This window comes from Abramis brama (genome assembly GCF_963993115.1).
Source record: "Abramis brama genome assembly, chromosome: 5".
Taxonomy (NCBI): domain Eukaryota; kingdom Metazoa; phylum Chordata; class Actinopteri; order Cypriniformes; family Leuciscidae; genus Abramis; species Abramis brama.
In genome coordinates, this window is record NC_139967.1 from 16,976,406 (window position 1) to 17,001,511 (window position 25,106).

The window sequence follows — 25,106 nt, forward strand, 5'->3', positions numbered from 1 at the left end:
TCTCAAGTGCTCAGTTCTGAGGAAGACATTGTGGGAGGAAAAAGTATAAATATTAGGAATAAAAAATGTGCAAGGTTTACTCAATTCGGAAGATGATTGGTTTGAGTAACATAGGTGTTTTCAACGACTTATTTATTCAATGCTTAAGTTTACTTAAGTTATGTAGCCTACATGTTTTAGACTCGAGCAATACTTTTTCAAATAAATATTAGAAACTGGTAGACAAAACATGCAAAAACTTTTTGCTGAATAAAAAGTCTTATCATATCTGTTTCAATGCCGAAAACCCGAGCTCAGATTCAGCTGAGCATGGGCCAATAATATCAGGTTGGAGGAGATCAATTTGTCTGATAAAAATGGAGTTGCTGGTTGGTGGGGACACAAGAAGCATGATGACTTTTCTTTCTTTCAGACTCTCCCTTAATTAACTCTGCACACAGCAGAGGAACCTGTTGAAATCAAGATGTAACCCTTCACCTGAGAACAAAATCACTGATGAGAAGCCTAATAGGCTATTGGATCTCTCTGGAAAGACTGACAAAGTCGTGCAGATCAAAATTAACATCCTTGAAGAGGAAAACTGGTTAACTATGAAACTATAATGAATAAGGAATAAAATAGGGTTACACTTTCTATGAAGACCATGCTTAATGAATTATAGCCCAATTAATATTTATTTATAAATATTATATTTATACTTATTACTATTATTCTATACATATATTTATAAAGACTCATTAAGACCTATACTGCTTTATAAGAACAGTAATAGTTACATTTATTTTTAAATTATTTTTTAATTACTTATAAGTCATGCATTTGCTTTTTCAATGTGCATGCTCATAATCCATTATACACTGATTTATAATATAAAAATATATTAAATATTAAATATCCAGAGACACTTGTTTGCTGCACCAATTAGTTATCAATTGTGTCTTTAATGGCGAATGTTTGCTTTAGAGATCATGAATGGTCATTTTGATTTGTTAAAATCTATATATCCTCAGCCGTATGCATGGTATTGCTTATAGTAGTTTGGAATTATACTGTAAAAAAATATTGTTGCAGTGTTTTGCTAGTATGTTTTAAAATAATAATAATAATAATAATATATATATATATATATATACATATATATATATATATATATATATATATATATATATATATATATATATATATATATATATATATATATATATATATATAAACTATTGTTATCAATGACTTCTGTGGGGTTTTTCCCCCATTAATTTATAACAGGAATTATTGTTCATTAGTTAAACATTTACAAGTAAACAACTTAAAATCTATAATGAGCATATCTTCATGATTTCTTAACATTTGCTTAAGGAAAATTGCATCCTGTATTTTCACTTTATAAAGCCATCAGTGATGCATTTATAGAGGGTAGTAACTGTATCAATCACGATAAGTATTTATAAGAACACAAGTATTTATAAATATATTCATAGAATAGTAATACTTATAAATAAATGAAGCTATAATTCATTATAAGCATGGTCTTCATAGAAAGTGTTACCTAAAATAGCAGTATAAATGTTTGATTGAAACAAATATGTCTACCACTCTGTTTTTATTTAGGTATATATAGCTCATTCAATAAAACAACGACTGTACTGTATCCTAAATTATTCAAAATAATTAATATCCCTTTTTCAGAAACTTTTCAGTGAAAAAAAGAGAGAAAGAGCTAGAGCAGGAAATTACTGTTTAGGAAATTACTGAAGCCAGAATAAAGAAACAACAATATTTACAAGTAATATTATGTAATTAACATAAGGTTTGCAGCGAATTTTAGGATGTTCCATGTTTTTGAACTTTTTGGCCACAAGTCTACATAAACAGAACAGTGTGTCATTGTTTTTAAATCATTTGCATGGTGCCTAAGGTTAAGCACTGGATATAAAAATATTTCATGTGATTAAGACTTCAAATACAAAAAAAAAATACATCAAATACCAGATTCATGGCCATCTCGCTATTATCCTGGACTAATTGAAGGCCATGTCAGAGGAGGACGATGCCCATCATAAACACTTCTGAAATATTTTCCATGCTGTTCTCACCTTTAACCACAGGCTTTCTCCACTAGAATGGTGTAAAAAAAAAAAAAAAAAAAAAATCCTGTCTGCTGCTACTTGGGAGTTCAAGGCCTTCATCTTCTCCTATATCTGCTGTGACTGCATTCAAGTTTGTTTCTGTCACTTTGAAGCGACAACATTTCAACATTGTGAAATTTTTTGCCAGCCTCGATTCACCCTGCATGCAAATCTTTTGTGGTCTCATTATCTGCTCCTGCATTAATATATTAGCAGTATGCATCCTTGGAGATTTGCTATTGCAACATAGGCAGTATAATGAATGCTTATGTCAATCACAAGGCTGAGGTCACCTCTTGCCACCGGTCAACTCACAAAGGAAAGACCTTGAGGCACCTTCCCTCCTCAAGATATTCATAGATAAAATCAATAGGCCTATATCTTCATCTCCAAGACTGCAGGAGTTGGGTCCCTTTCATGAAGGGGTATTGCCACCAAAGTGTACACATCAGTTTATAAAGTCAGCATGAAACAGAAGTCACAATAGACTTTTCTATCCTAATGTTCAAGTGAAATGCTTGTCGAACAAGAAAAAATGTAATGCAGGATTTGATTTTGTCCATCAGGAATTGATTGGAACGTTGGATGGTTGTGATTTGCTATAGCTGTGATTTCATGTAGGTAAACAGGTTTTAAACACATCATCAGAGAAGAGAAGAGATGTTGCTGCAAGTGGGGGAATGTGAGTTTGATTAAAGATTACGAGAGCACATGAATTTAAGAAAAAAAATAATTATGTGCACTGATAAATAATTTATAATAAATACTACAATGTTCCATATACAACAAGAATTGCCCATTTTGATTACATGGTGACTTAGCTCTGATCCAATAGCTTACAGGAAAGTGAATGTGAAGAATGTGAAGAAAGCCTATAAGGAAAGAACACAAAAAGTATATGCTATTAACTCACAAAGTGTATCTCTTTGTGTGGATATAGGCCTATTGCGCTCAGCTGCATTATCAGCAAATTCATTCACGATCAGCCGAATAGCCGTCTCTGGCTAGGCTACTGACATTTAACGTAGCCTATGTGCTTGTGCAAATGCCATAGTTAATGATAGAGGCCATGTGCAATCTCCCTCTCCAGCCTGTTTGGTTTTCCAGTTTTGGAGGAAGATATTCTCTTGATTCGATTCTTCGAGCAGTCCATTTAAAATATAGGCCTATCACAGTAACCACAGGTATTTGCCTCTTATCCAGGTTATTCAGACTTCAAGGTGCAATATATTAGGCTAGATAAAACTATTTTATCTACAGTGCTGTTAAATAGAGGTAAACTGAGCAGTTGTGCTTTTATCCACGACTCCAATCCAATCCAATAAAAAGATTTCGATGGAAATTCCATTTCCTCACCGACACAACTGTCTTTTTAAATTAAACCCATGCACTTCAATTAGGTGTCTACAACATCAATAGCCATAGTTAATTTATTTACGCTATACAGGTAAAAATTACAGGTAAAAATCTTTTTACAAGATTGAGACTAAAATGTATATAATCTTAGGCAGCAAGCAATTTTTCAGCGAAGTAACGACCTTCAGGACTAGACTGCCAACAGACTAGGCTTGCAAACTGGTTGTCCGACTTTGCATTAGTCAACGGCAATGCATCACATTTTCTGCGACTTTACTGCCATCTAGTGGACAACAAGAAATCCGTTAGTTTTTTTTTAAGTCTATGTCCATAGATATATACTCATAGATACCTCATTAGCGCCAAATTGAAGCAAGTTACAGTAAAACCATGCATTTGAGTTAGGCCTAATACATATAAAAATCTGATAAAAACACAAACCAACACATTCTCACCTCGTTACCTGTAAAAGGTTATCTCATTTCTTCGGGAATTTAAATATCGAGAGGTGGCATCATTGATTCTTCTACTGTGAGTGACGACACGCTGACCGTTGCAAGATGGCGGGCGCTCCTACGTGTCTGGAGCGGTCGAATGAGAAAACTACGTATGCATATCTATGGTCTATCTATACATTTAATGTCGAATTCCAGTATTACCTTTTTGAAATCAGTAGAAATTAAATACAATTCTTTGTTCAATAACATTACTTTAGGTATATTTTAGAATTCAGGTTTAACTTAATGAATTTGACCAATTTAAGAAAACAAATATAATATATTATCAATTAAATGTCATAAAAACATATATTACTGAACTTTATTGATTGTTTTATTCCATAATAAGTTATTTTGGGAATACAATTATAAAACGTACATTTATTTGATAAAACGCACAATCTGACTTTTACGTTTGCACGTATGACATCATTTATGACGCGTGTAACCGTTGTTGGGCGCTAATTTTCAAATGGTCGTCTGAACAGACGGAATAAAGAAAGTTAGGATCAGTAAACTTATAACTTACTGCTTATAAATCATCAGTTCATCACAGGTAATTGGAACTTCCGTTGTTTGTACTTCATCTAAGATACGGTTTAAAAGTCACAGTGTATAATTTGATCTGTTATGTTTTCAGAAGTGTGTTTAGCGCTAACGTTAGCTAACATGCGTTCATAAAAGGCTAAACTGAAGTGTTTGCATGTATGAATTTCGCTTTTGGAAATTAGCTCTGGGGATATAAACTTCTGTTCTTATATAACGTTTATTGTTGACATGTTTGTTAGCTATTCGTTTGCTCATTTTAAGCAGCTAAATAAACGTTACTTGACTTTGTTTACATGGCAATATCTCTGGATTTAACGTTACTTGTGTTGGAGTAACGTTAACGTTTTAACAAATGCACTATTTAGCAGACTGCACTTAATGGACATAGCTGCATATTAGTGGTGTATGGATATATGACAGATCAATATTGGCCCATAGTTTCGTAATGAGCGCATTCAGTACCCCGACCTCCCGGTCACGGCAGTGGTCGTCCCCGGCAATAGGACACAAAGCCGCTCTGTCAGCCACCAGCACACCTCTGCTGGATAACATTCAGGGAAACGACGATGAACAGGAGAGACGTCAAAGACGCAGATCCAAAGTCATCGGAGTGACCGACTCCTCTATCAACGAGGCCGGTAGCCATAGGTTGGTTGAAACCCCGTTCTCAGCTCCATTAAAATACAAAAACAAAAGGAAGACGGTACAATCTCGTTTTTTTCTCTCCATAGTTCTACACCCGCTGCTGTCCCTAAGCTGTCATCAGCACAGATATCTGAGCATTATTCAACCTGCATCAAGCTTTCCACTGAAAATGTGAGTTAAAATCGATGTATGCTGACTTTATTGTCAGCATTTTCCTGAAAATGCAACAGGGCTATTACTTGTCACCTTCCTTTTGCAGAAAATTACCACAAAAAATGCATTTGGTCTGCACCTTATTGATTACATGGCAGACATTCTCAAGCAGAAGGACTCAGAGCTCAACTTCAAGGTAGAAACCTGCCGAATTTGTATTTAGCTCCACTTCGACAAAGTTGACATGCATTATCGGAAATTATGATATTGTAACTGTGTTTGTGTGTTGATCTAGGTGGCAGCGGGCACCCTGGACGCCAGCACAAAAATCTATGCAGTGAGGGTGGATGCGGTCCACGCTGATGCTTACAGAGTTCTGGGAGGCTTGGGCTCTGAGACCAAACCAAAAGAGAGTAAGTAGATATTCAAGTTATGGATCTGCTGACATGTTACAAAAAACAAAGATGGTTTGTGCTGTAGGTCAGATTGGTCAGAGAGTGTCATGCGATCATTGTCTTCATGGTGTACTGGTGGTGTCATTCCCTCTCAGGAACCTGCACAGTTTTACTGAAATCCCATCTCATTTCAGGTCAAGATGGTATCGAGGAGGCAGTAGCCGAGGGTGGTCAGGGAGAGCAGGTGGCTGCTAAACAGACTAAGAAAAGACCTCAGAAGAAGACAGTGGAGCAGAACCTCAATAACATCAATCTCTCTGAATCAGAGATGAAGTGTGAGGTGAATAATATCCGAGTGTGATTGAGTCAACTAATTTTTTTTGTACAGCACTTTTCACAATACACACTGTTTTAAATCAGCTTTAATGTTGATGTTAATGTTGGTAATATCCTTATGCCTTATAGTTGCTTTTAGCGGAATTGAGCTGGGCGATAATAATATAGTTTACCTTTTGTGATGATACAATCAATCAAGCAGTTGAGATTTGCTATAAAGCAGGGCTGTACGTTAACCTTTTTTGCACATAGCACTAGTACTACAGAGGTTGAAAGTTTTGTAGCACAGGCCACACAATTACTGTGCGTTCACACCACCGTGTGACAGCGTCAAAGTGGCCGGAAGTCATTCATTTTCAATGTGAGCTCCGGCGAGGGCGGCGCGGTGCGTCTTGAACGGTGAGAGCGTCGAGGAGAGTTGAAGTCAGGTCAACTTTATGGTAATGAGCTATGACGCAGTTCGGCGGCAACCAAAAAAAAAAAGTAGTTCTCCGCTTGAGAGGATTCCAGAGAACGCAGTGAAGTAAACTTTGGTTCCGACCACATTAGTTCCCAAGCAAAATAGAGGAGAGGTTGATAATGTGAATTTGATAAGAAGGCGCGCAACACTATTTATAGGCAACATTTTTGCACTAGAACGCTTGTTTTTCAGAGGGAATGCAAATTAGATTAGCAATTAACGATGAAAACAAAAGCCACACCACACAAATGGATTTTAATTGGTTTATTTCTTTAGCAAACATGTCACTTTAATTTTTAAGTTCTTTCCATCGATCAATTTCTTATTTTCACATTTAAAAGTTTCCATGAGGTTAACTTATACCCTACTTGGTCAGTCTGCACAAATAACGATCAACATGCTTGTTTGCATAACAATTATTATGATCATTATATTTTACAGAAAATCATTAGAAAGGTCTAATGTAAAATATAACATTTATGATAAAAATAATCTGACTGTAATTTCTTAATTTTTGACTGGAAATCTTATGCATCCACTGAGAGAGAGAAAAAAAACTACTGTACACGTCTCTAAACCAGAGAAAAAATGATTTCTTTCCTGTTTTTTAACCCAAAATAATGTGTTGAGAGCATTAGTGAGTACACGTGCAATGTAATATCTATTTTATTCATTCTATTTCACTCTACATATGTCGCACTGTATAGGCTAGTAGTATATATATCGCCCTACATGAGTGTACTGTATGTATGTGGATAAAGTTGAACATGCATACTTATTTATTCAACTTTATATAAAGAGTTGAGTGATAATATAGTTACATGCTATGAATCCAGGTAATGTAGGATCATAGGATGTACGATTAACTGAATATATCGCTGGTTGATAATGTAGTTTAAAAATTTTCACAATATAACAATCAAGAAGTTGAGATTTTCTAGATAGTACCTATACTGAAAACAGTTTCTTTAATGTTTTAAACAAGTTGATTTATGTTGTGAGGACCCCATAAAGCATGTGGCGTAAGAACCTACAGGAAGACCTGTCCTAAAGCATTCTTTGTGCAGGTGGACCCCATGTTCCAGCGCATGGCTGCTTCCTTTGATGAGAACAGTACAGCAGGAGTGTTCCTCTCTGTGCTCTTCAGTGAGGACAGTCGCTGTGAGCTGCGCTTTCCTTCACATATGACCTTGCTGAAGACACAGCCACCTCCTGTGCAGGTGCCCCATCAGAACGTTCCTGCCTCACCATTTACAGGTAAACTGGCTTTGCACATCACACTCTGTTCCAAGTTACAGGACAGTTTACTCTTGGGTTCACTGAGCAATATTCAGTATTCATAATCTAAATGTTTCCGGATGTGTTGAGAGTTACAGTCGTTTGGCAATGTGAGTATATTGAATACCTTTTTGATTCTTCCAGGTCACCTGAAGACATTAGAGGACAGACCAATTTGTCCATCCTTAGAGGATTTCTCTTTTACTAGATGGACTCCTGAGCAGGTGAGACTGTTTTGATGACTATTTAAAGCCTCAATATGGTGTCCATATACACTGCAATTAAAAAATTTGGGGTCAGTAAGATTTTTAAATGTTTGAAGAGGAAGTCTGTTATACTCACCATGTCTGCATTTATTTTGATATTTTATCAAAAACAAAACAAAAACAGTAATATTGTGAAATATTATTAGAATTAAAATAACTTATTTACTTTTCTTTTTTCTTATTTATTCTATTTCCAAATATTTTAAAATGTAATTTATTCCTGTAATGGCAAAGCTGAATTTTCAGTAGCCATTACATTTCTTATCAATGTTGAAAACAGTTTTGCTACTTATTTTTCTGGAAACTGTAATAATCATTTTTAAGGATTCTTTGATGAATTGAAAATCAAAAGAACATTTATTTGAAACAAAAATATTATTAACATTATAAGTCTTTACTGTCACTTTTGATCAATTTCATGCATTATTGCTGAATTAAATAATAAAATTAATTTCTTAAAAAAAACAAAAAACATATTAACCCCTTTTCAACAGTAGCATGAGTGCAATATTAAGTGTGTTTTATATTGATGTGATCATCTTTCATGTTGTCAATATAGACCACAAACCTCAACCAGCTGCTTGAGAAGATGAAGCAGGGAGAGCACGCATTTGACGTCAATGCAGACATCGAGCCAGATGATGATGACAGTCCAGATTTTGGGGATAATTTTGATGCAGACGTGGATGAGGGCAGGCCAGAAGACTGTGAGGAGTTTAAGGAACACAGAGAAGCTTGTTCAAAGAGCCCCCAGAAAGGACGGTTAGTACTTACGAAATGTATTGCACCATAGTGTTTGCTCATTTTTGAGTTACAAACAGGCTCTGCTTCACAATAGGTGAATAGTTGTGGTGGTTTGATATTGTGCATTTTCATCCCAAAGACCTAAGCTCGACCTTAGCTAGCTACTGTATTTTGTGTTGTATTTTATGTTTCTGAATAAAAAAAATGATTTGCTGTTTTTGTATGTCCATTCACTGTGAGGTGTATTTGCATTATTAACAGAGCTGTTATTCCTATTGGCGAGGTGGATATTACCACCATGTGTCTGCAGTTGTCTGATCAGCCCAGAGAGTACTCATACTTCAGTCCCAGGACCATGGCCACTTGGGTCGGACCCGGCTACTGGCTCTTCAAACCTGGACATAAGCGTAAGTCATCGACTAGCCTAGGAGTGTTTAACTATTAAAAAAAAATGGTTGTTTTTTATTGCTTTCTTAATTTAATTTTTAATATTGCATTCTCTATTGTTCTTAGTGGTTGTCCCATTAAATTTCTAATTTATCCTTTGTAGAGGATCACAAACCAGACAAAGAACCTCGGAAACGAGCACCAAAAAATCCTCTCGTTATTGACTTTAAAGGAGATATCAACTTTCACAATTACTTTCGAACAACTAGAGTAAGTTCCTGTTTACTAATTAATTTTCATGACTTCCATAATGGACAAACGCTTCATAACAGCAATTCATACAATGTTTTTTAATCCCTCTACCAAAAACTTTCAAACCTTTTAGAAGTCAGCAAGCAGATTAATCGGTGACAATTTGACAAATAAATACTTATTTCCAGGCAGCAACCACTATCAGTAAATCGGCTTTGAACAGCAGCAATAAGAAAACCACACTTCCAGCAGACTTCCAGTATCCACCCAGTAACCTGTCACAGCTCAGCCTCAAACCCACCAACACAGTAAGAGCATGCATGTTTAATATTCCTGTCTGCATTACTATGTGCACTTAAGCATTTTGGTTGTGGCAAATCTATAACATCATTAGAATAATGCTGTATAAGAGATTGACTGCTGGATTGGTTTTTGTTCATCTTACAAATTTGACTAATTTATTTTCCCACTTTAGTTCAGTGCAGAAGGAAAGAAGAGATTATCGGGAGAGCTGGGTGGGGACATAGAAGGAGAGTATGATTACAACAACGCCAATGACACAGCCAACTTCTGTCCTGGTCTTCAGGTACACTAAACACTACTGTTACGTGTCATAGCTTGGCATGGAGACGGTCTGTTAACTGTTAGCGGTTTCTGTAAATAGGAAGGGGACAGTGAGGATGCTGAAGGCTTTGGAGGATCTGATGACTCCCAAACAGACCGACCGACCCCTTTCTCTCTGGAAACAGATGACATCTCTACATACGGAGAAGACTGTCTTGTCCCTGAGCCTCACAAGGTAAGATGAGAGGACAGATATTAGGTTACTATGCTACACACTGATCATGTAGTGAGATTTTCTTTGTTATTTGTCAGTTATTATTAGTTTTTATTTCAGTAGTTTTGTATAAATAACAAATTAATTGTTTGCTTATCTAGGTAAACACTATTGAGATAAACTATGCCAAAATGGCTAAGAAGATGGACATGAAGAAGCTGAAGACCACTATGTGGGGTCTCCTAACAGAAAGTCCTGAAAAACCAGACAAGGTTTGTAACTCTATCTTTCTGACCTTAGTGAAGCTCTTTTATTTACCTTTTTCAGCATCTTTATGGGTAAGTTTAGAAGTTACCGTTTGCATACTGAACTAGTAACTAGAACATAGAACTGAAATAGTAATCAAACAGTAATCCTCTTTTCTCACAAAACTAAGTTTTCTTTTCCTCTATTAATTTGTCATTCAGATCACTGAAGGCAGGGGCGATAATTAGTGTTTTCAATAATCCAATTCATTTATAAAGCACATAATAAAACTGTTGACCACAGTGCTGTATAATATACTGAAATAATTAAATAAACACAACAAATTTAGAAACATCTGCAAAAAAAAAAGACACTGAGTACTTGTGGCAACAATGCCTTGTCACTCATACATGATCAAAAGCTAATGTAAAAATGTTTTTAAATGTACTCATAGTTGATGGTTGTCTAATATACTGTTCAATAGCCTTGGGGCGGCTACCGCAAAAGCAAGCTCACCTCTGGTTTAAACCTAAGAACATGTAGAAGTTTTTGCGTATGTGATATTAATCTCTTTGACTTGTGAACGTGAATCAGACTAGCAATATATGGAGGGGCTGTATCAAAGATTTAAAAACAAACATTGAAAAATCTTGAAATTAACTGTTAACCAGTGCAACGGTTAACCAGTGCAGTGTCATATTTCCGAGTACCTGTCAACAATCTTGCGGTCGCGTTTTGGACCATCTGTAATCTGTCCAAAAATAGTTTTTGAGCACCATAATAAAGCGAGTTGTAGTCTAATCGAGTGAATATTATGAATATGAATAACCTTTTCTGAATCCTTACGGACTAAAAAAGGCTTAAGGTTCTGAAAGTGATCCCAACGATATCGTTCCTCTGTATCATTATAGCTGTGGTGTGGACTCTGCTATTCTTTTATATTTTTGAAAGATTTTTAGAACTATATTTTTATCACTATCTTTATAGTTATTGTTGTTGGTGTGAACCGACCTTTAATCTTAGAGATCATTCTTTGTTGGATAAAACTCGTTTTGCCACATTTTTAAACACTGTCACAAACCACACCCAATTTTTTTTACTTTGTTCTGTTGTTCAGCATTTCTTGTGGTAATTTGATTAAAAAAATGTTTTAATGACTTATTGCTTTTATCATTTACAGCAGGTGGAATGTGAGGAGACAACAGAAGTACCTGGAGAAAAATCATTCAGCCAGTCTGTCAGGAATCTTGTACAAAGGTACAGTTTTTTTAAGGCCTGGTGCTATGTATCTAATAGTCTAAGGATTGACATTTTTCATGCATATGCTGTACATATTTCTCTTTCCTGCCCCACCAGGCTTCCCTCCACCATGGCTACCAATCTCTCAGTACCGTTGGCTTTTGTGGCCCTTCTGCACTTGGCTAATGAGAAAGTGAGTACTACTTTCTGCTATATATATAATGATTTCAAAATCTACTGTAGATGGACGTTTGTTTAAAATTCTGTATTAGCATGTTGTTTATTATGTTTAAAGATCTACTTGTCTTGCATTAGTATGCACTGAATATTTTGTAACGTGAATGTACAATTATTTGTGATCTCATGATGCATCAGAACATTTGGTTGCTGTAAATCTAAAAGCTGTTCTTTCATCAACAGAACTTGGAGCTGCACAAGATTGACTGCATGACCGATATCATCATTAAACAAGGCCACTGAAAACTGATACAAATCTTTTTTGTAAAAAAATCTGTTGTTTTTTTTTAACCAAAATGTAAATCCAGTTTGTAAAATACCCATGTGGGGCCAAAACAATATAGTCGAGAGAAAGATGATGTCAGGATCATGTTAAAAATGTTGTACAGGAAAATACCACAGAATTATTTGAGTGAAACTGAAAAATGTCAAAAGCATGAACTAGGGAAAAAAAAACAGCAGTGTGCAGTGCATGTATAATATGATTGCTTTTAAAGATCTGTTTAGCAGCCTCTAAAAGTAAATGTGAAGTTACTGCAGTCAATGTCACTTTTTTAAAGATGTTTTATTTAAATTGTGAAATTCATTTTATAACTATGAGGTTTCTTTTAGATGTATATTCTACATCTGATTTTGAAATAAAAGTTATTAAAGTATTGTTGGTTAATTCTTTATTATCTGTTTGTATATATTGCTTTGTGTCTAGTATGATATCATTTCGGGAATGGTATAATGTTTTGCATGAATACATGTGATGCCAGAAGTATTTAGGTGGACCCAATTGTTGCCTTGGAGTTTACTGTTTCATGCCTAGGAGTCTTAATTGTTTTGCCTTAATAATGTCAAGCATGTTAAAAAACTACTTCAAAACAAACATTTATTACATAAAGTACACTGAGTTTAATCACATATCAGTAATTTTAGAAAAAGTCACAAGCCTGTCTGGCCTTACCAGAACAATCTTCTCATACCTGAAATGTTGATGGCTTGATAATAGTCTCACCTTACAGGTGTTTATATGCGTCATGAACCCAGCAGCGCCCTCTGGAGGATGCTATGGGGAGTGGCCCTACAGAGGTGGGCCAAAGCCAAATCATCGCGGCTGGAGGAAGAGAATGAATTAGAGACCAGGAAGTGTTGACACGGTGTTCATCTGTTGGTCATTCGAAGAAACAGTTACCAACATTTGAACTCCAAAGGATATTGTAATTGTTTTTTTCGTGGAGTAAATAAAAACATCAAATTGAAATCATGGGGATGGGTGATCCAAATAGTACGGTAAGTTGTGATCTGAACGACAGTCAGCAGGTGCTTGTTGACTTCAAAAGTAGACTGACTAACTTAACTGTGTAAACTCAGGTACTAAAGCGCTATATAAATAAAGGTGACTTGACTATCGTTATCCGTGTAAATAATTTTTTTTTTAGTGCTGCAAAAGTTTCCACTAGAGCAAGTTGATATTTTTTTTGTTTAATTTTTTACCGGTTGATGTAAGTTGACGTACTCAAAACAGGGCGAAGCTCGTTTTTCAAGTTATACTTCGTTAGTTTCTACGTTCCTGTTGTCAGTTAACGTCGACAATTTGCTTGGATTACTAAAACAAATGTGCTGTTTAAATAACACTTTGATGCTTAAGCTTTATCCAATTTGTATTGCAACTTTGATGTACAGATTTGTTTACATAGATGGATTGAATTTACCTTGAGCTGTGAAGCAAAACCGACAGTTGAACTCAACACTTTTTGCATGGTTACTTGGTTTAGATATGTTTTTTTAACTACAGTTAGCAAATGTGCTGATCACTTCACACGTGCCCTGTTGACTGTTGAAGTGAACCAGAAGTGTGAGATCTTCATGCTAGTTTGCTTCAAATCAAGTTGATCGACTGTCAACCATTTGTTTTGTTTTGTTTAACAATTTTAACATGTACCGCATATAATTTCGACATCCTATTTGTAAATGTGGCACTGTGGTTCGTTGACGGTATTCTGAATTACTGAACTTGACTTTTATTCAGTTATAAGTTGGCTTGTTCTTGAAAACATTTGGAGACTGGTATTAGACGGACTCCAAGGAAGCAAGACTGTTTTGCCTTGGTTTTGTACAAGGAGTAAGAAAGATCGAGTTTAAGACTCTCGTTCTTATAATGATGGACATTTGTTCCAGTCTTAATGGTAAAGCAGTTTAGAAAGCTTATCTGAAGACTTTCAAAACAAATGCACACTGGTAAATCATATAATAACCAGGTGCATACATCTTTACTTTTTATTATGTTGTTGTCATATCACATAGTTATAGATATCGCATGGAACCATTTCTCCACAATGATGTCACCTAATAGCTTTCTGCCATTCTGCAGGCCTTGTGACACCAACTCCCATTGACTTGAATGGAAAGGGTTGGACAGGTAGTGACGCAGTTTTGCTTTTGGTTTCCTGGTAACACCTTTTGTTTATGAAGTATCAGTAGTGCAAAAGGGCTTAAAGGTGTTTAGCATGACTAAACATGCCCAAATGACACAGAGAACAGTGCAAAAGACGGCTATAAGGTTCTTGCACTGCATTTGACAGTTGGTGTTTTGATGTGTGAATGTGGTAAAGCTATCTTTTAATATTGCTTTTTTCAATATCACACTTAAGGTGGCAAGCCTAATCATTAGCATCTAAAGGCATTACTGAGCAGTTTTTTATAATAGCTGTCTGATCATTGTATGAAATAAATTATGTCTTATAGGCCTAGTTATTTTTATTATTACGTTTTTTTTTTTAAATATAGAGATAGACAATACTGTATTGTAGCAATTACTGTATGTTTTTAATTGCTTAAATCATGAATTCCAGCTGTCTCCATATATTCAAGACGTGTACATAAGTCATTAAGACACTATTATGTTTTATTAGGGGTTCAAGTGTGAAGCGCTGAACTCCTATTGTAGGCTAAATGTAGGGTTTTGACATTATCACACATTTTGCATGTTTAAATGATTACATATTATGCAATGTTTTACACATTCATACATTCTTCCAGTGGTGGGCTGATATGATTATTCATATCATATGTTATATCTCCTCATACTGAACAACCACTGCTGTGTAAATTAAATCATTCATTACATCTACATCTAAAAACAACTTTTGTGAACTAGCTGTAGTTTTTTTGATCATCCTCAACAAACTCACTATAGTCTAGATCAATAATGATCAAAAACATAGTATTTAAATGGCTATGACTGGGTCATTAAAAATATGGGTGATGAAATGTGCCCAAAAATATCTTATAATTCCTAAACAGAATCCTCAGAACTTTAAAAAACTTGATAACAACATGCGACACATAAGCATGTAAACTTTTATGGAGATTGGACGATAGGTGGCACTACAGCAGTTATACACGTTAAAGACACTAAATTTTTATGGTAAATTATGCTGTCTGAAAAAAAACTTAGTTTTGTAAAGTTCTGTAATCCACTCAGATTTAGGTGCTTACAGGCTTGCTAAATAATACATAATATATATATTTTTTAACAGCTTGAACCATGATAACGGATGCTTGCAGATGAAGGCTATTTTATTTGAGTATTTTAGTTTTTGCAAATAATATATGCATTTTTCTGCAGAATTATAAACCTTACATGCTATAATTTATATTTATGGGCCAAATATAATGCTGGTATGGAAGTAAAATAATGCCAAATGTTTTTGGAACAAAAAAGCCTGTTGAATTGCACTAGGCTACTTGAAAAAAATGCATTGCATTAATAACCCTTAGGGCTTGCATTTTTATGGGCTGAAATTAAGCATGGTTGAATATTTAAGATGTGAATAATTAAATTCAAAACATTTCAAACACATTTTCATTATTAAAAATTAAATAATCCATATTCACCTTTCGTATTTCACTTCCAAAATATTCAAACCGTTTAAAAATACAACCGGCAATTTTCGGTCCATTTTATTTCGCTTCGCAAATTCAGTGGTTCAAATACGACAGAAAAGTCTACGTTGACATCCAGGAACTGCAGGAAAAGCAGTAGATTACTGAGTATACTCAACCTCAAATGTAACATTGGATCTGGATCCGCATCGGGGTAATAACATTATAATCTCGTTCACGGTAGAGAAAGATGCATGTAGGCTACACAGGAAAAGTAACCGTGAAGACACTGAATTTAACATAAACAGACGTCATAATAATCACAAATACACTTACATTGCTGTAAATTAGTTTTATGAATAAATGGCTTGTTACTGTCGCTCTGGTCTTCGTCAACAACACGCGCTTTTGAGCCTCCTGCTGGTGAGATCGACTAACAGCAGATGGCGAGTATGCTCGGTAATCTACTGCTTTTCCTGCAGTTCCTGGATGTCAGTGTTGAATTTACTGTCGAATTTGAACCACTGAATTTGTGGAAGCGAATTTGCAAAGCGAAATAAAATGGGCGGAAAATTGCCTGTTGAATATTATAGGTTGTATTTTTAAACAGTTCGAATATTTTGGAAGTGAAATATGAAAGGTGAATATGGATTATTGAGTTTTTAATAATGAAAATATGTTTGAAATGTTTTGAATTGAAATATTCACAGCTTAAATATTCAACCATGTTGAATTTCAGCCCATAAAAATGCAAGCCCTAAAAAAAACAATGCATTAAAATGCAAGCATGGTTAATGCAATGCATATTTTTTTTCAAGTAGTGCAATTCAACAGGCTTTTTTTTTTCAAAAACATTTGGCATTATTTTACTTCCATATGCTGGCTGTTGTGCAACAGTACTTTTTACAAACGTTCCAGTCTCTTTTCAAACTGCTTTATCATGATGAGTTTCTATCTTGTATAGATTTCTGCTCCCTTCCATTTCTCTTTTTGACAACAATGTGAGTTATTTTGCATAACTGTGTGCTTGTGCCATTTTGATCATGTTTTGGTTTTTAATTCTTCTGAGTGCAGGAGCCGAGAGAAGGAGAGTCTTCACAGGAGGTGGATCCAGTTAAATCTCTACAGTCTCAAGTGGACGGGGTCAAGGACATTATGACCCAGAATGTCGATCGGATCCTGGCCCGTGGAGAAAGACTGGATGATCTGATGGGCAAATCTGAAGACCTGCAAGCTGGGGTGAGTCTAAAAACTTAGTTTCTTATCACATATTACAGCTCTAAGCCTGGCACACTGTTTTTACTACACACACAACCATTCAACCGTTTGGGTTCAGAAAGATTTTCTAATGTTTTTCAAAGAAGTCCTTTACGCTCACCAAGGCTGCATTTATTTGATAGAAAATACAGTAAAAACAGTAATATTGTGAAATAATATTACAATTTAAAATAACCGTTTTCTATTTGAATATATTTTAAAATGTTATTTAATTCTGTGATGGCAAAGCTGAAATTTCAGCAGCCTTTACTTCAGTCTTCAGTGTCACATGATCCTTCAGAAATCAATCTAACATAACAAACTATTAGGCTACTGTATGCGGCTGTAGTCCCACACTTGTTGACATTGTACTGGTCTTTGTTTTCTGCTTTTCAGGCCCAGAACTTCAAGCACACCTCTCAGAAGGTTGCTCGCGCTTACTGGTGGAAGAACGTGAAGCTGATTGTGCTCATTGTTGTGATAGTCCTTGTCATTGTGCTGATTATCATATTCCTTGCCACTGGTGTGATCCCAACCGGTACACCCTCAACCAAACCTCCCACCACACCACCCTAGGATTTCTGTCAGTTACAAACACAAACACACACACACCACATACACATACAGAAATATGCAACCATGTCCACATACCAACACACAAAATTTCAAGAATTCACACAGAACACACACATACTCGTTCTTTGCACATTTTGCTCATATACCCTCATATACCTTCATATCTCATGGTATCACTTATTACGAGGAGCTTCCATTATGACAGCTTTGAAACATTGAAATGAAGGATTTTAAGTAGTCTATAGAAATAATGCTGTCTATTTTCTTACATGCTTCTCACCTCCTAAAACTTCATCCTAATGGCCACTTCGGTTGCCTCTATGATTCTCTTAAGCCTGATAAAATGCCACAACTGTAATTAATTACTTCAATTACTGCAATATTGTTCATACTGAAGGTATGCTTGAAATAATAATATACTGGCATTGAATCAGAAAAGGTAATGGGTGAAAGTTCTCTCTGTTGAGCTATGATGTATATTTAAGACTGTTAGATTAAATTACATAATATATTATGTGTAATTATGGAATACTTTTAGATCTCCTAGTGTCTCTATTTTGTACTCTGTGCTTTGTCGTCTCCACAAGTATGTATGTCATTTGTAAAAGGTCAAACCAGAATGTGTTCTTAAAACTGTTGCATTATCCAAAAACACACCTTTTCATTAAGTAATTATATTGTAAGATGTTTGGATGTTTACTGAAATTTGCAGTTCCCCAAGCTTCAAAACAGAGTTACAGATTTTCTTCTTTTTATGAAACAAGAGCACCTGAACAAGGCCATTTAGATTGACAATAGAAAGCACAATTTTGTTCTATCCTCGTCATAAATCACTGTATTGAATTTGATATGCAGTGTAACACTTGCACTGTACCACATGCGGTCAGTACTGTAATCATAATTTGTTATCGCACGTGGGAGCTTTCTGAAACCTAAAGCGTAACTTTTTACTGTATAGAAAACCGAGCAAGGAGGAATATTTTAGAGTCTGTGGTGTCATTTTCAGTTTGCAATAGTTTTTGTTGGCTGGTCTTATAATCTGCTGAGTAGCTTTATGCACTTTTGCTTTGGAGAGGTCAATGCACTGTATGTCTTTTTATCTGTATGTAGTCAGAATGACTTGGATGTTTGTAAAGCCTTATGCTGTATCTCTTGTAGCTTCCATTAACATCATACTGTATATATTATTCTCCCCCAAACCTTTTAATCGAAGACATATGTTTAAACTTAAATTTGTAATCAAAACGTTGAGTCGATTTAAGTTTTTGTCATCTACAAATAATAATTTTAAAACCTCAATCAAGTGCCTTGGATATGAATCTTATTAGTGTAAACAGCCTGGAAATGCAATTTTTTGTAAATAAATATGATCTCAATAAAACTAATGATGAATATGACATGTTTTTAATCCTCTCATTTGAAATGTACATAGACTAATGGCACACAATTATCAAATACTGTTAGGTTTGTGTTTAATTTCCCATGTCCACCATCTCTAGAGAGGGACAAAATGCAAGTTTTAGATATTGCAATTGCCAAAGACTAAGTGATGTACGTGATGTGATGTATATGTAAGTGATGGGCATAGCCAGAGGTAAATAATGGATTGTATTCTATACACTCTAACTCTACATTAAAAACTGGTTAAAAAGAGCAAGTACATCCAAGCCAAGTTTTTTTTTTCCCCAGCTGTGATTTTATCTTGTTTTTCTTACACCAGCTGCAGCTCACTTGTCCCTCCAGAATCAGATTTCCTGCAACAAGTTTTCTATTATGATTGATTTGTGAATCGGTTCGATACCTTATATAATGATGTTTTCGAATCGGACACCGTCTTTTTGTGGCAGCTTGCTTTTGTGAACTTTTTGTGAATACATTACAATACAAGTACTGGCGTGCATTCATTTTAAAGGGCACATTTGGAACATCTCACAAGTTACTGGCAGGCAGAGTAGCAACTAACAAGCCTGGACTCGGGAGATGGGCGTTTACATACTGCCATGCGGCTGCGCAGTGTGATATACCCGTCCTAGATAAAGACAGGCGAGGCGTTCTTTACAGCAGCAAGGCAGAACTTTAAATCCTTGGATTGGAAGAGTCGCTATAACACCCGCATTAATTTGTATAGATATCGAGCTTGTATTGTTTTTTTTCTCTTCAGCTGCTGGTGTCTCTTTCAGATGCGGTATATTCGGTGACAGTTTCTGCTGTGGTAAAGCGACAGAATAAAACAATGACAGTAAGTCGTTCTTTTTGTTTCGTTTTCGTTCTTACGCTGTCATTAGATTTATTATATTATAGGCCTATTAGATATTAAAGTAAAAGCATGGCAATGTAAAGGCTCAATAACTTTTAAAAGCAAATTGTTATACACAACTTATAAACAAACAGCAGCTTTGTTTAATAAATACAGATAACTCGATGTAAACGGCGCAAACAGTTCATTTTAGATTAACGGTGTGGTCCAAACACGTTTAGTTTGGTTCATTATGTGTATGCCACTTTAAATTGTGCAAGTGATGTTATACATTAACGTTAATTTTGATGACTGAGCGATTTTTTTGACAGGCTATATGTAGTAGCAGCTCTCAATTCACTTTATTTGAGGTATATGATTCAGTGATACCACAACTTTTTTACATTTTCAGTTTCATTTAGTTCTTTATGAGCTGTTTGAATTGGAAACATAGGCCTAATTTGTTTTTTGTTTTGTTTTTTGTCTTGTTACGTGTCATTTGAATGTCATCCAGAAGGTCTTTAACCCTTATTGTTGGTTCATCTCAGGTGGCTTGAAATGACACCATCACAAGTGTTTATTTGAAAACAAGAGGGGATGTTTGCCTTGTCTCAAGGAAATTCCATATTCATTATAACAGTCACAATGAAAGAGGAAGGAAAAAGGCAAAGAAAGGATGTAAAAAGAGATGTGTATCCTGTAGTCTTCTGTTCATGAGTGATGATAAACTGATTATTCATAACTGTTCATTTCAAAGGTGTAGATCTGTCTGTCTGTCTGTCCGTCCGTCTGTCTGTGGCCCATATTATGGTGATATTTTACTAAAATCTTATTTGCTGAGGTTGTTTACATCCATCCTCACTGTTTTTCTTTAGCACCCATATTTAGATTTATTTTATTTATTTATTCATACACACATTTGTTTGTTTATTTATTTAAACTATATGATAACATTTAAACAAATGTTATTAAAATCAAACATTGAAGTTTATTCATTGGTTTATTGTTATAACAATATGTAACAAATGTGGGTTTCTCCTCCCTGACCCTTTTAAAAGTTGATAAACCTTTTTAGTATTTGAATTTAGCATTGTTTTTTTCCCCTGCGACCCACTTTTGGGCCGTGACACACCGTTTGAGAATCACTGTTCCATTGTCCATGGTTCTTTTGTGAGATGGCATGAAAAATAAGTGGTGTTTCCTGTAAAATGAATCATTTCATTGATCTTTGCTTGACAGTTTCCCGTCTATGATGGGCCACTCATCAACTAAACCTTGACCTCAAGTTACTTGCATCCTTCTGAGCACAAAGAGAGGAATCAACAGTCTGAATCAGCTGATATACAAATGATATGTCTGATGATGTAGAGACTGTTAATGTCAGGAAGGTCACAATCTATAAATGCCCTATTTCATAGCATTCAGCCATGTTGTTTTCACAAAGGCCTCATTGTGAGTTTTGATGCAATGGCTTCTAGAAATGCACAGTTTGTAATGTCTCCCCCCTGTGCTGTTCCTTGTTAAACTGTGAGAGAGCAGAGGCACTGTTCCAGAATTCCTTTCCCAGTGCTTGGAGTAAACAGAACTCTTAGGCCATTATGATGGGAGGCGTCCAGAAAGTCTTCATTGCCACTTTTTACTTTTAATAGTTTATTGATTGCATTTCTCTGGTGTTAAATATCTAGCGGGACATTCAATATCATCTAGTACCTCTAGATGTATGGATGTGAATGTATGATTTGTAGAGGATGTTTGCCTTTCCTAATAAACCATTTCATCTGTCCCCAGGAGAATGGGCAAAGCCGCCTCCGTCAGGCCCAGGAGAATGTGGAGGAAGTTAAACTTATCATGCTGGATAACCTAAACAAGTCTGAAGAGCGATCAGTTAAACTCGGGGAGCTGGACAACAGAGCAGAACAACTGCTGGAACAGGTAGACCTTAGTTTGTCTGATATTTATTAAATAATAACAACATAATAAACTATCATTTCATTCATGCACATAAAACAGCTTTTCAAAAAAGCATGTCTACTTATTTACTCATTCCATGAACATGTTTTATGGCTCATTGAGGACTCTGATGACCATAAACTGGGTTTCCGGAATTTCAAGTGTTTATAGGGAAAGCAAAGGCATGTCATATTGGAGTCTATTAATAGTGTCTAGGTGGGGTGTACGGAAAAAAGAGTGTACAATTTGCATCCTGACTTTAGTTTACCATGTTAATTTTAGAAAGCTATTTCCTTTTGTTACGAAATGAACAAAAACTTGTGTAATAGTATGGCAGGCTGTTTATGCAGGATGTGCCATGTGGTAAGGCAACAAGTTCACTTCGGTTTCATGCAAGAATGTGGAATGAGCACAATGTGATGCTGGTGTTACTGGTTCAAACAAAGATTATAATTAAAGCTAATTATAACAAAAAACAAAACGAAAACCAGTTTGTGCCCATTACAAAGACATATTTTTCCTTTCCAGTCCTTTATTGTCTTCAAAATGTTGGCGTCAGTTCTAATTTTTTAAGATATATATTTTTGGTAATATTACATTTTTATTTAATATTTATTAATATATATTTTTTTTTTTTCAGAGCAAAGGATTCTCAAAGACCGCGACTAAAGTGAAACAGAAGAAGCGCTGGGAGAATATTAAGTACAAAGTGATAATAGCTGCAGTTGTAGCTACAGTGGTTCTTGGCATAATTGTAGCTGTGGCAGTGAGTTTTAGCGGAGAGGACAGTCAAAACACACCCCCAGCCACACGATCAACAGAAGCACCATGATGCCTAGAAGATGGGCCAGCTGACAAGAAGATGAGTGAAGTTGTGTTTAAAATGCCTCAGAATATCACCTGGAAAATCTCGTTTCTAGTACTTTTGTTAAAGTAGCCTAAATTAGAGTGAAGTGTCATAAATCACTGAATGCACAAGTTAAGTCTTTGATGTAATTTACTATCCAGAGCATGCTAAAAAATAAATGTGGTGGGTGATATAAAAATGGTACCATGGTGTCACCATCTTTTCTGCTTTCACTTTCATTTTTCAATGGTAACACACATAGAGTATGCTGCATTAATTTTAACCGTTTACATGGATTCTTGTTGGACAAGCCATATGTTAACCACAAATTGGATAAATTAGCCAAAAGAGGGTTAAAGTGTAGCATGGAAAGCATGTTAGTTTGTTTAGACTTCGTCAGGGAGTAGATCATTTTTGTTCTTCAAAACAAACTTTTCTTAATTCTTATCTGACCCATTTAAAGTCTTGGGAGTCTCTACAAAAAAGCTGTTGAGTTTAATCGGATATGTTTGATTGTGGAAACATATAAAATGTGTAAATAAATAAATAAATGTTTCTTATGTAAATATACCATATCTGTCTTTTTTTTATTTCCTCAATGTGTCATATTTATTTCTGTATTATATTTGTTTTCTTTTATAATGCTCGTAGAGCTTTTATAATGACTTGAGTGAGTTCACATTTGACAGGTGTCGTGTGTCACCATGCAGTCAAAATAGGAAACTGAAATGAAAATGACAATGATTTTAACCATTTTAACCATGCCCAGTGTAACAAAAATGTGGAGCTCGTAAAACGAGAAGGTAAAACGCCACCTGGTGGAAATTTTAAGGTTGAAGCACTCGACGTAAAAAGAGCAGATTGGACGTATCAAGGTATCAAAAGCAATACACATGTAAAACCCGTCGGTTACACGACCAACGTTTGCACTATTAAATGTGCACAATTATAGTAACATTTTTGGCCTAAATATGAATTATGAGAAACATGAAAACGTTCACAAAAGAACATACACAGCTACGTTTCATTCTTTTCTCTGTATTTAAAAAGCAATGCGAAATCTACTTAAAGGGATAGTTCACCCAAAATTGAAAATTCTGTCATCATTTACTCACCCTCAAGTTGTTCCAAACCTGTATAAATTTCTTTCTTCTGAAGAACACAAAAGAATATAATTTGAAGAGTATGGGTAAGAAAACAGTTGATGGGCCTTATTGATTTCCATATTATGGAAGAAAAAAAAATACTATGGAAGTCAATGGCTGGTTACCATTACCGTCCGACACTCTTCCAGTTCCAAATATCTTCTTTAGTGATCAGCAGAAGAAATAAATTCATACAGGTTTGAAATTACCTAAGGGTGAGTAAATTATGACAACATTTTTGGGTGAACTAATCTAATTTGTAGCGCGCTAAATTGTGATCTGGCAACAACACCAGCAGTGCCCGCTTGACGCTCGTTGTTATAGCAACGTCAACTAAAACCAGAGCGCATTTTCGGGTGCGAAAATTACAGTCTTAACAGTTTTCTCATGCAAATCACAAACTTTATTACACAGTTATACTCACCCAAACTACAAGAATGGCTCATTATGACCCTCGAGTGGAGTGGATTAAAAACGCAGTGTGTGTGCTGTTTGATTTGCCTGATTCAGGCTGTTTTGAGGAATTACTCAGTCGCGGCGATGGAGAGGAAGAGCAGAAAATCATAAGCTTTTTAAACATAGTCACAGAGGAAGATGCGTCATCAACGCTTTTTTTCTTCAAGAATATACGCGAAGAAGAGGTTGAAGTGGAAATTCCTGTTGGTACGTTTATATTTCAACGCAACTAAAGTTAACGTTAGGCCTAAGTTAACTTATCTGTTTACTAACGACTTTCTCCAAGCGCGTGCAATGCTTGAAATATGAAGTTTAAAAATCAGTAACGTTAATCATTTTGTTCACTAAGCTGATTAGAAGTCTTAAGGAAATGTCTGTTATCAACAAAAAAAATAACAATAAAAAAAAAATGGTATCAATTCATTTACGTGTTTAATAATAAATAATTTTCCAGCCGATACACACCAAGATCCGGTAGAAAGTACAGAGAATGACTCGGAGAGAAGTCCATCTGTTTCGTCTGAAGGGACACAACTCACAGATAGAGAGAAAACCCCTGCTGACAGTGAGTCTGCTTCCTCAGTCCTCATTAATATGATCAGAAAGAACTTCATCAAAGTTACAAGTTGTTCTTGTCTTTTTTTTCCATTGCTCACACATGACTGAAGAGTCCTCAAACCCAGAAGACTCCCAGAGTCCGGATCTTGCAGTTGAGGGCCTGTCAGAGGCAACAAATGTGGATAAACCACCTCTCAATGTATTTCTCAATTTATTATATATATATATATATATATTCTGTTTTCAGACAGGAAAGAGACCTTT

At 35.4% G+C, this 25,106-nt stretch overlaps 4 protein-coding genes across 4 annotated transcripts in view; all 4 read left to right on the forward strand.

Moving 5' to 3' along the window:
• Positions 1-4,418: 4,418 nt before the first annotated feature.
• ncaph (non-SMC condensin I complex, subunit H) lies at positions 4,419-12,600 on the forward strand. Its single transcript, XM_084114846.1, has 18 exons — positions 4,419-4,535; positions 4,967-5,176; positions 5,260-5,344; positions 5,433-5,522; positions 5,622-5,739; positions 5,916-6,061; positions 7,585-7,774; positions 7,940-8,019; positions 8,621-8,823; positions 9,067-9,212; positions 9,356-9,462; positions 9,633-9,752; positions 9,920-10,030; positions 10,109-10,243; positions 10,384-10,494; positions 11,649-11,725; positions 11,825-11,900; positions 12,128-12,600. The coding sequence occupies exons 2-18, from the start codon at positions 4,974-4,976 to the stop codon at positions 12,185-12,187; spliced, it is 2,058 nt and encodes a 685-aa protein (XP_083970972.1). The 5' UTR covers positions 4,419-4,535; positions 4,967-4,973; the 3' UTR covers positions 12,188-12,600.
• A 409-nt stretch (positions 12,601-13,009) lies between these two features.
• Positions 13,010-19,047, forward strand: vamp8 (vesicle-associated membrane protein 8 (endobrevin)). Its single transcript, XM_084113207.1, has 3 exons — positions 13,010-13,222; positions 16,892-17,056; positions 17,471-19,047. The coding sequence occupies exons 1-3, from the start codon at positions 13,196-13,198 to the stop codon at positions 17,648-17,650; spliced, it is 372 nt and encodes a 123-aa protein (XP_083969333.1). The 5' UTR covers positions 13,010-13,195; the 3' UTR covers positions 17,651-19,047.
• A 618-nt stretch (positions 19,048-19,665) lies between these two features.
• Positions 19,666-23,253, forward strand: vamp5 (vesicle-associated membrane protein 5). The gene is made up of 3 exons (XM_084113208.1): positions 19,666-19,889; positions 21,675-21,818; positions 22,477-23,253. Exons 1-3 carry the CDS (start codon positions 19,884-19,886, stop codon positions 22,666-22,668), a joined length of 342 nt encoding a protein of 113 aa, XP_083969334.1. The 5' UTR covers positions 19,666-19,883; the 3' UTR covers positions 22,669-23,253.
• A 1,012-nt stretch (positions 23,254-24,265) lies between these two features.
• The window catches only part of dnah10 (dynein axonemal heavy chain 10), a gene marked incomplete at its 5' end in the record, with an annotated part of 35,844 nt that continues 35,003 nt past the window's right edge, over positions 24,266-25,106 (forward strand). Inside the window, 3 exon segments of the mRNA XM_084114113.1 lie at positions 24,266-24,491; positions 24,739-24,849; positions 24,953-25,041. Coding sequence (XP_083970239.1) covers positions 24,266-24,491; positions 24,739-24,849; positions 24,953-25,041 — 426 coding nt within the window.

Coding starts and splice junctions, on each gene's coding strand:
- vamp5 (XM_084113208.1), top strand. Junction 21,819..22,476: donor CAGAACAACTGCTGGAACAG/GTAGACCTTAGT, acceptor TTTTTTTTTCAG/AGCAAAGGATTCTCAAAGAC.
- ncaph (XM_084114846.1), top strand. CDS start 4,974: ATGAGCGCATTCAGTACCCCGACCTCCCGGTCACGGCAGTGGTCGTCC. Junction 6,062..7,584: donor AATCAGAGATGAAGTGTGAG/GTGAATAATATC, acceptor TTCTTTGTGCAG/GTGGACCCCATGTTCCAGCG. Junction 9,753..9,919: donor GCCTCAAACCCACCAACACA/GTAAGAGCATGC, acceptor TTCCCACTTTAG/TTCAGTGCAGAAGGAAAGAA.
- vamp8 (XM_084113207.1), top strand. CDS start 13,196: ATGGGGATGGGTGATCCAAATAGTACG. Junction 13,223..16,891: donor TGGGTGATCCAAATAGTACG/GTAAGTTGTGAT, acceptor TTCTGAGTGCAG/GAGCCGAGAGAAGGAGAGTC. Junction 17,057..17,470: donor CTGAAGACCTGCAAGCTGGG/GTGAGTCTAAAA, acceptor TCTGCTTTTCAG/GCCCAGAACTTCAAGCACAC.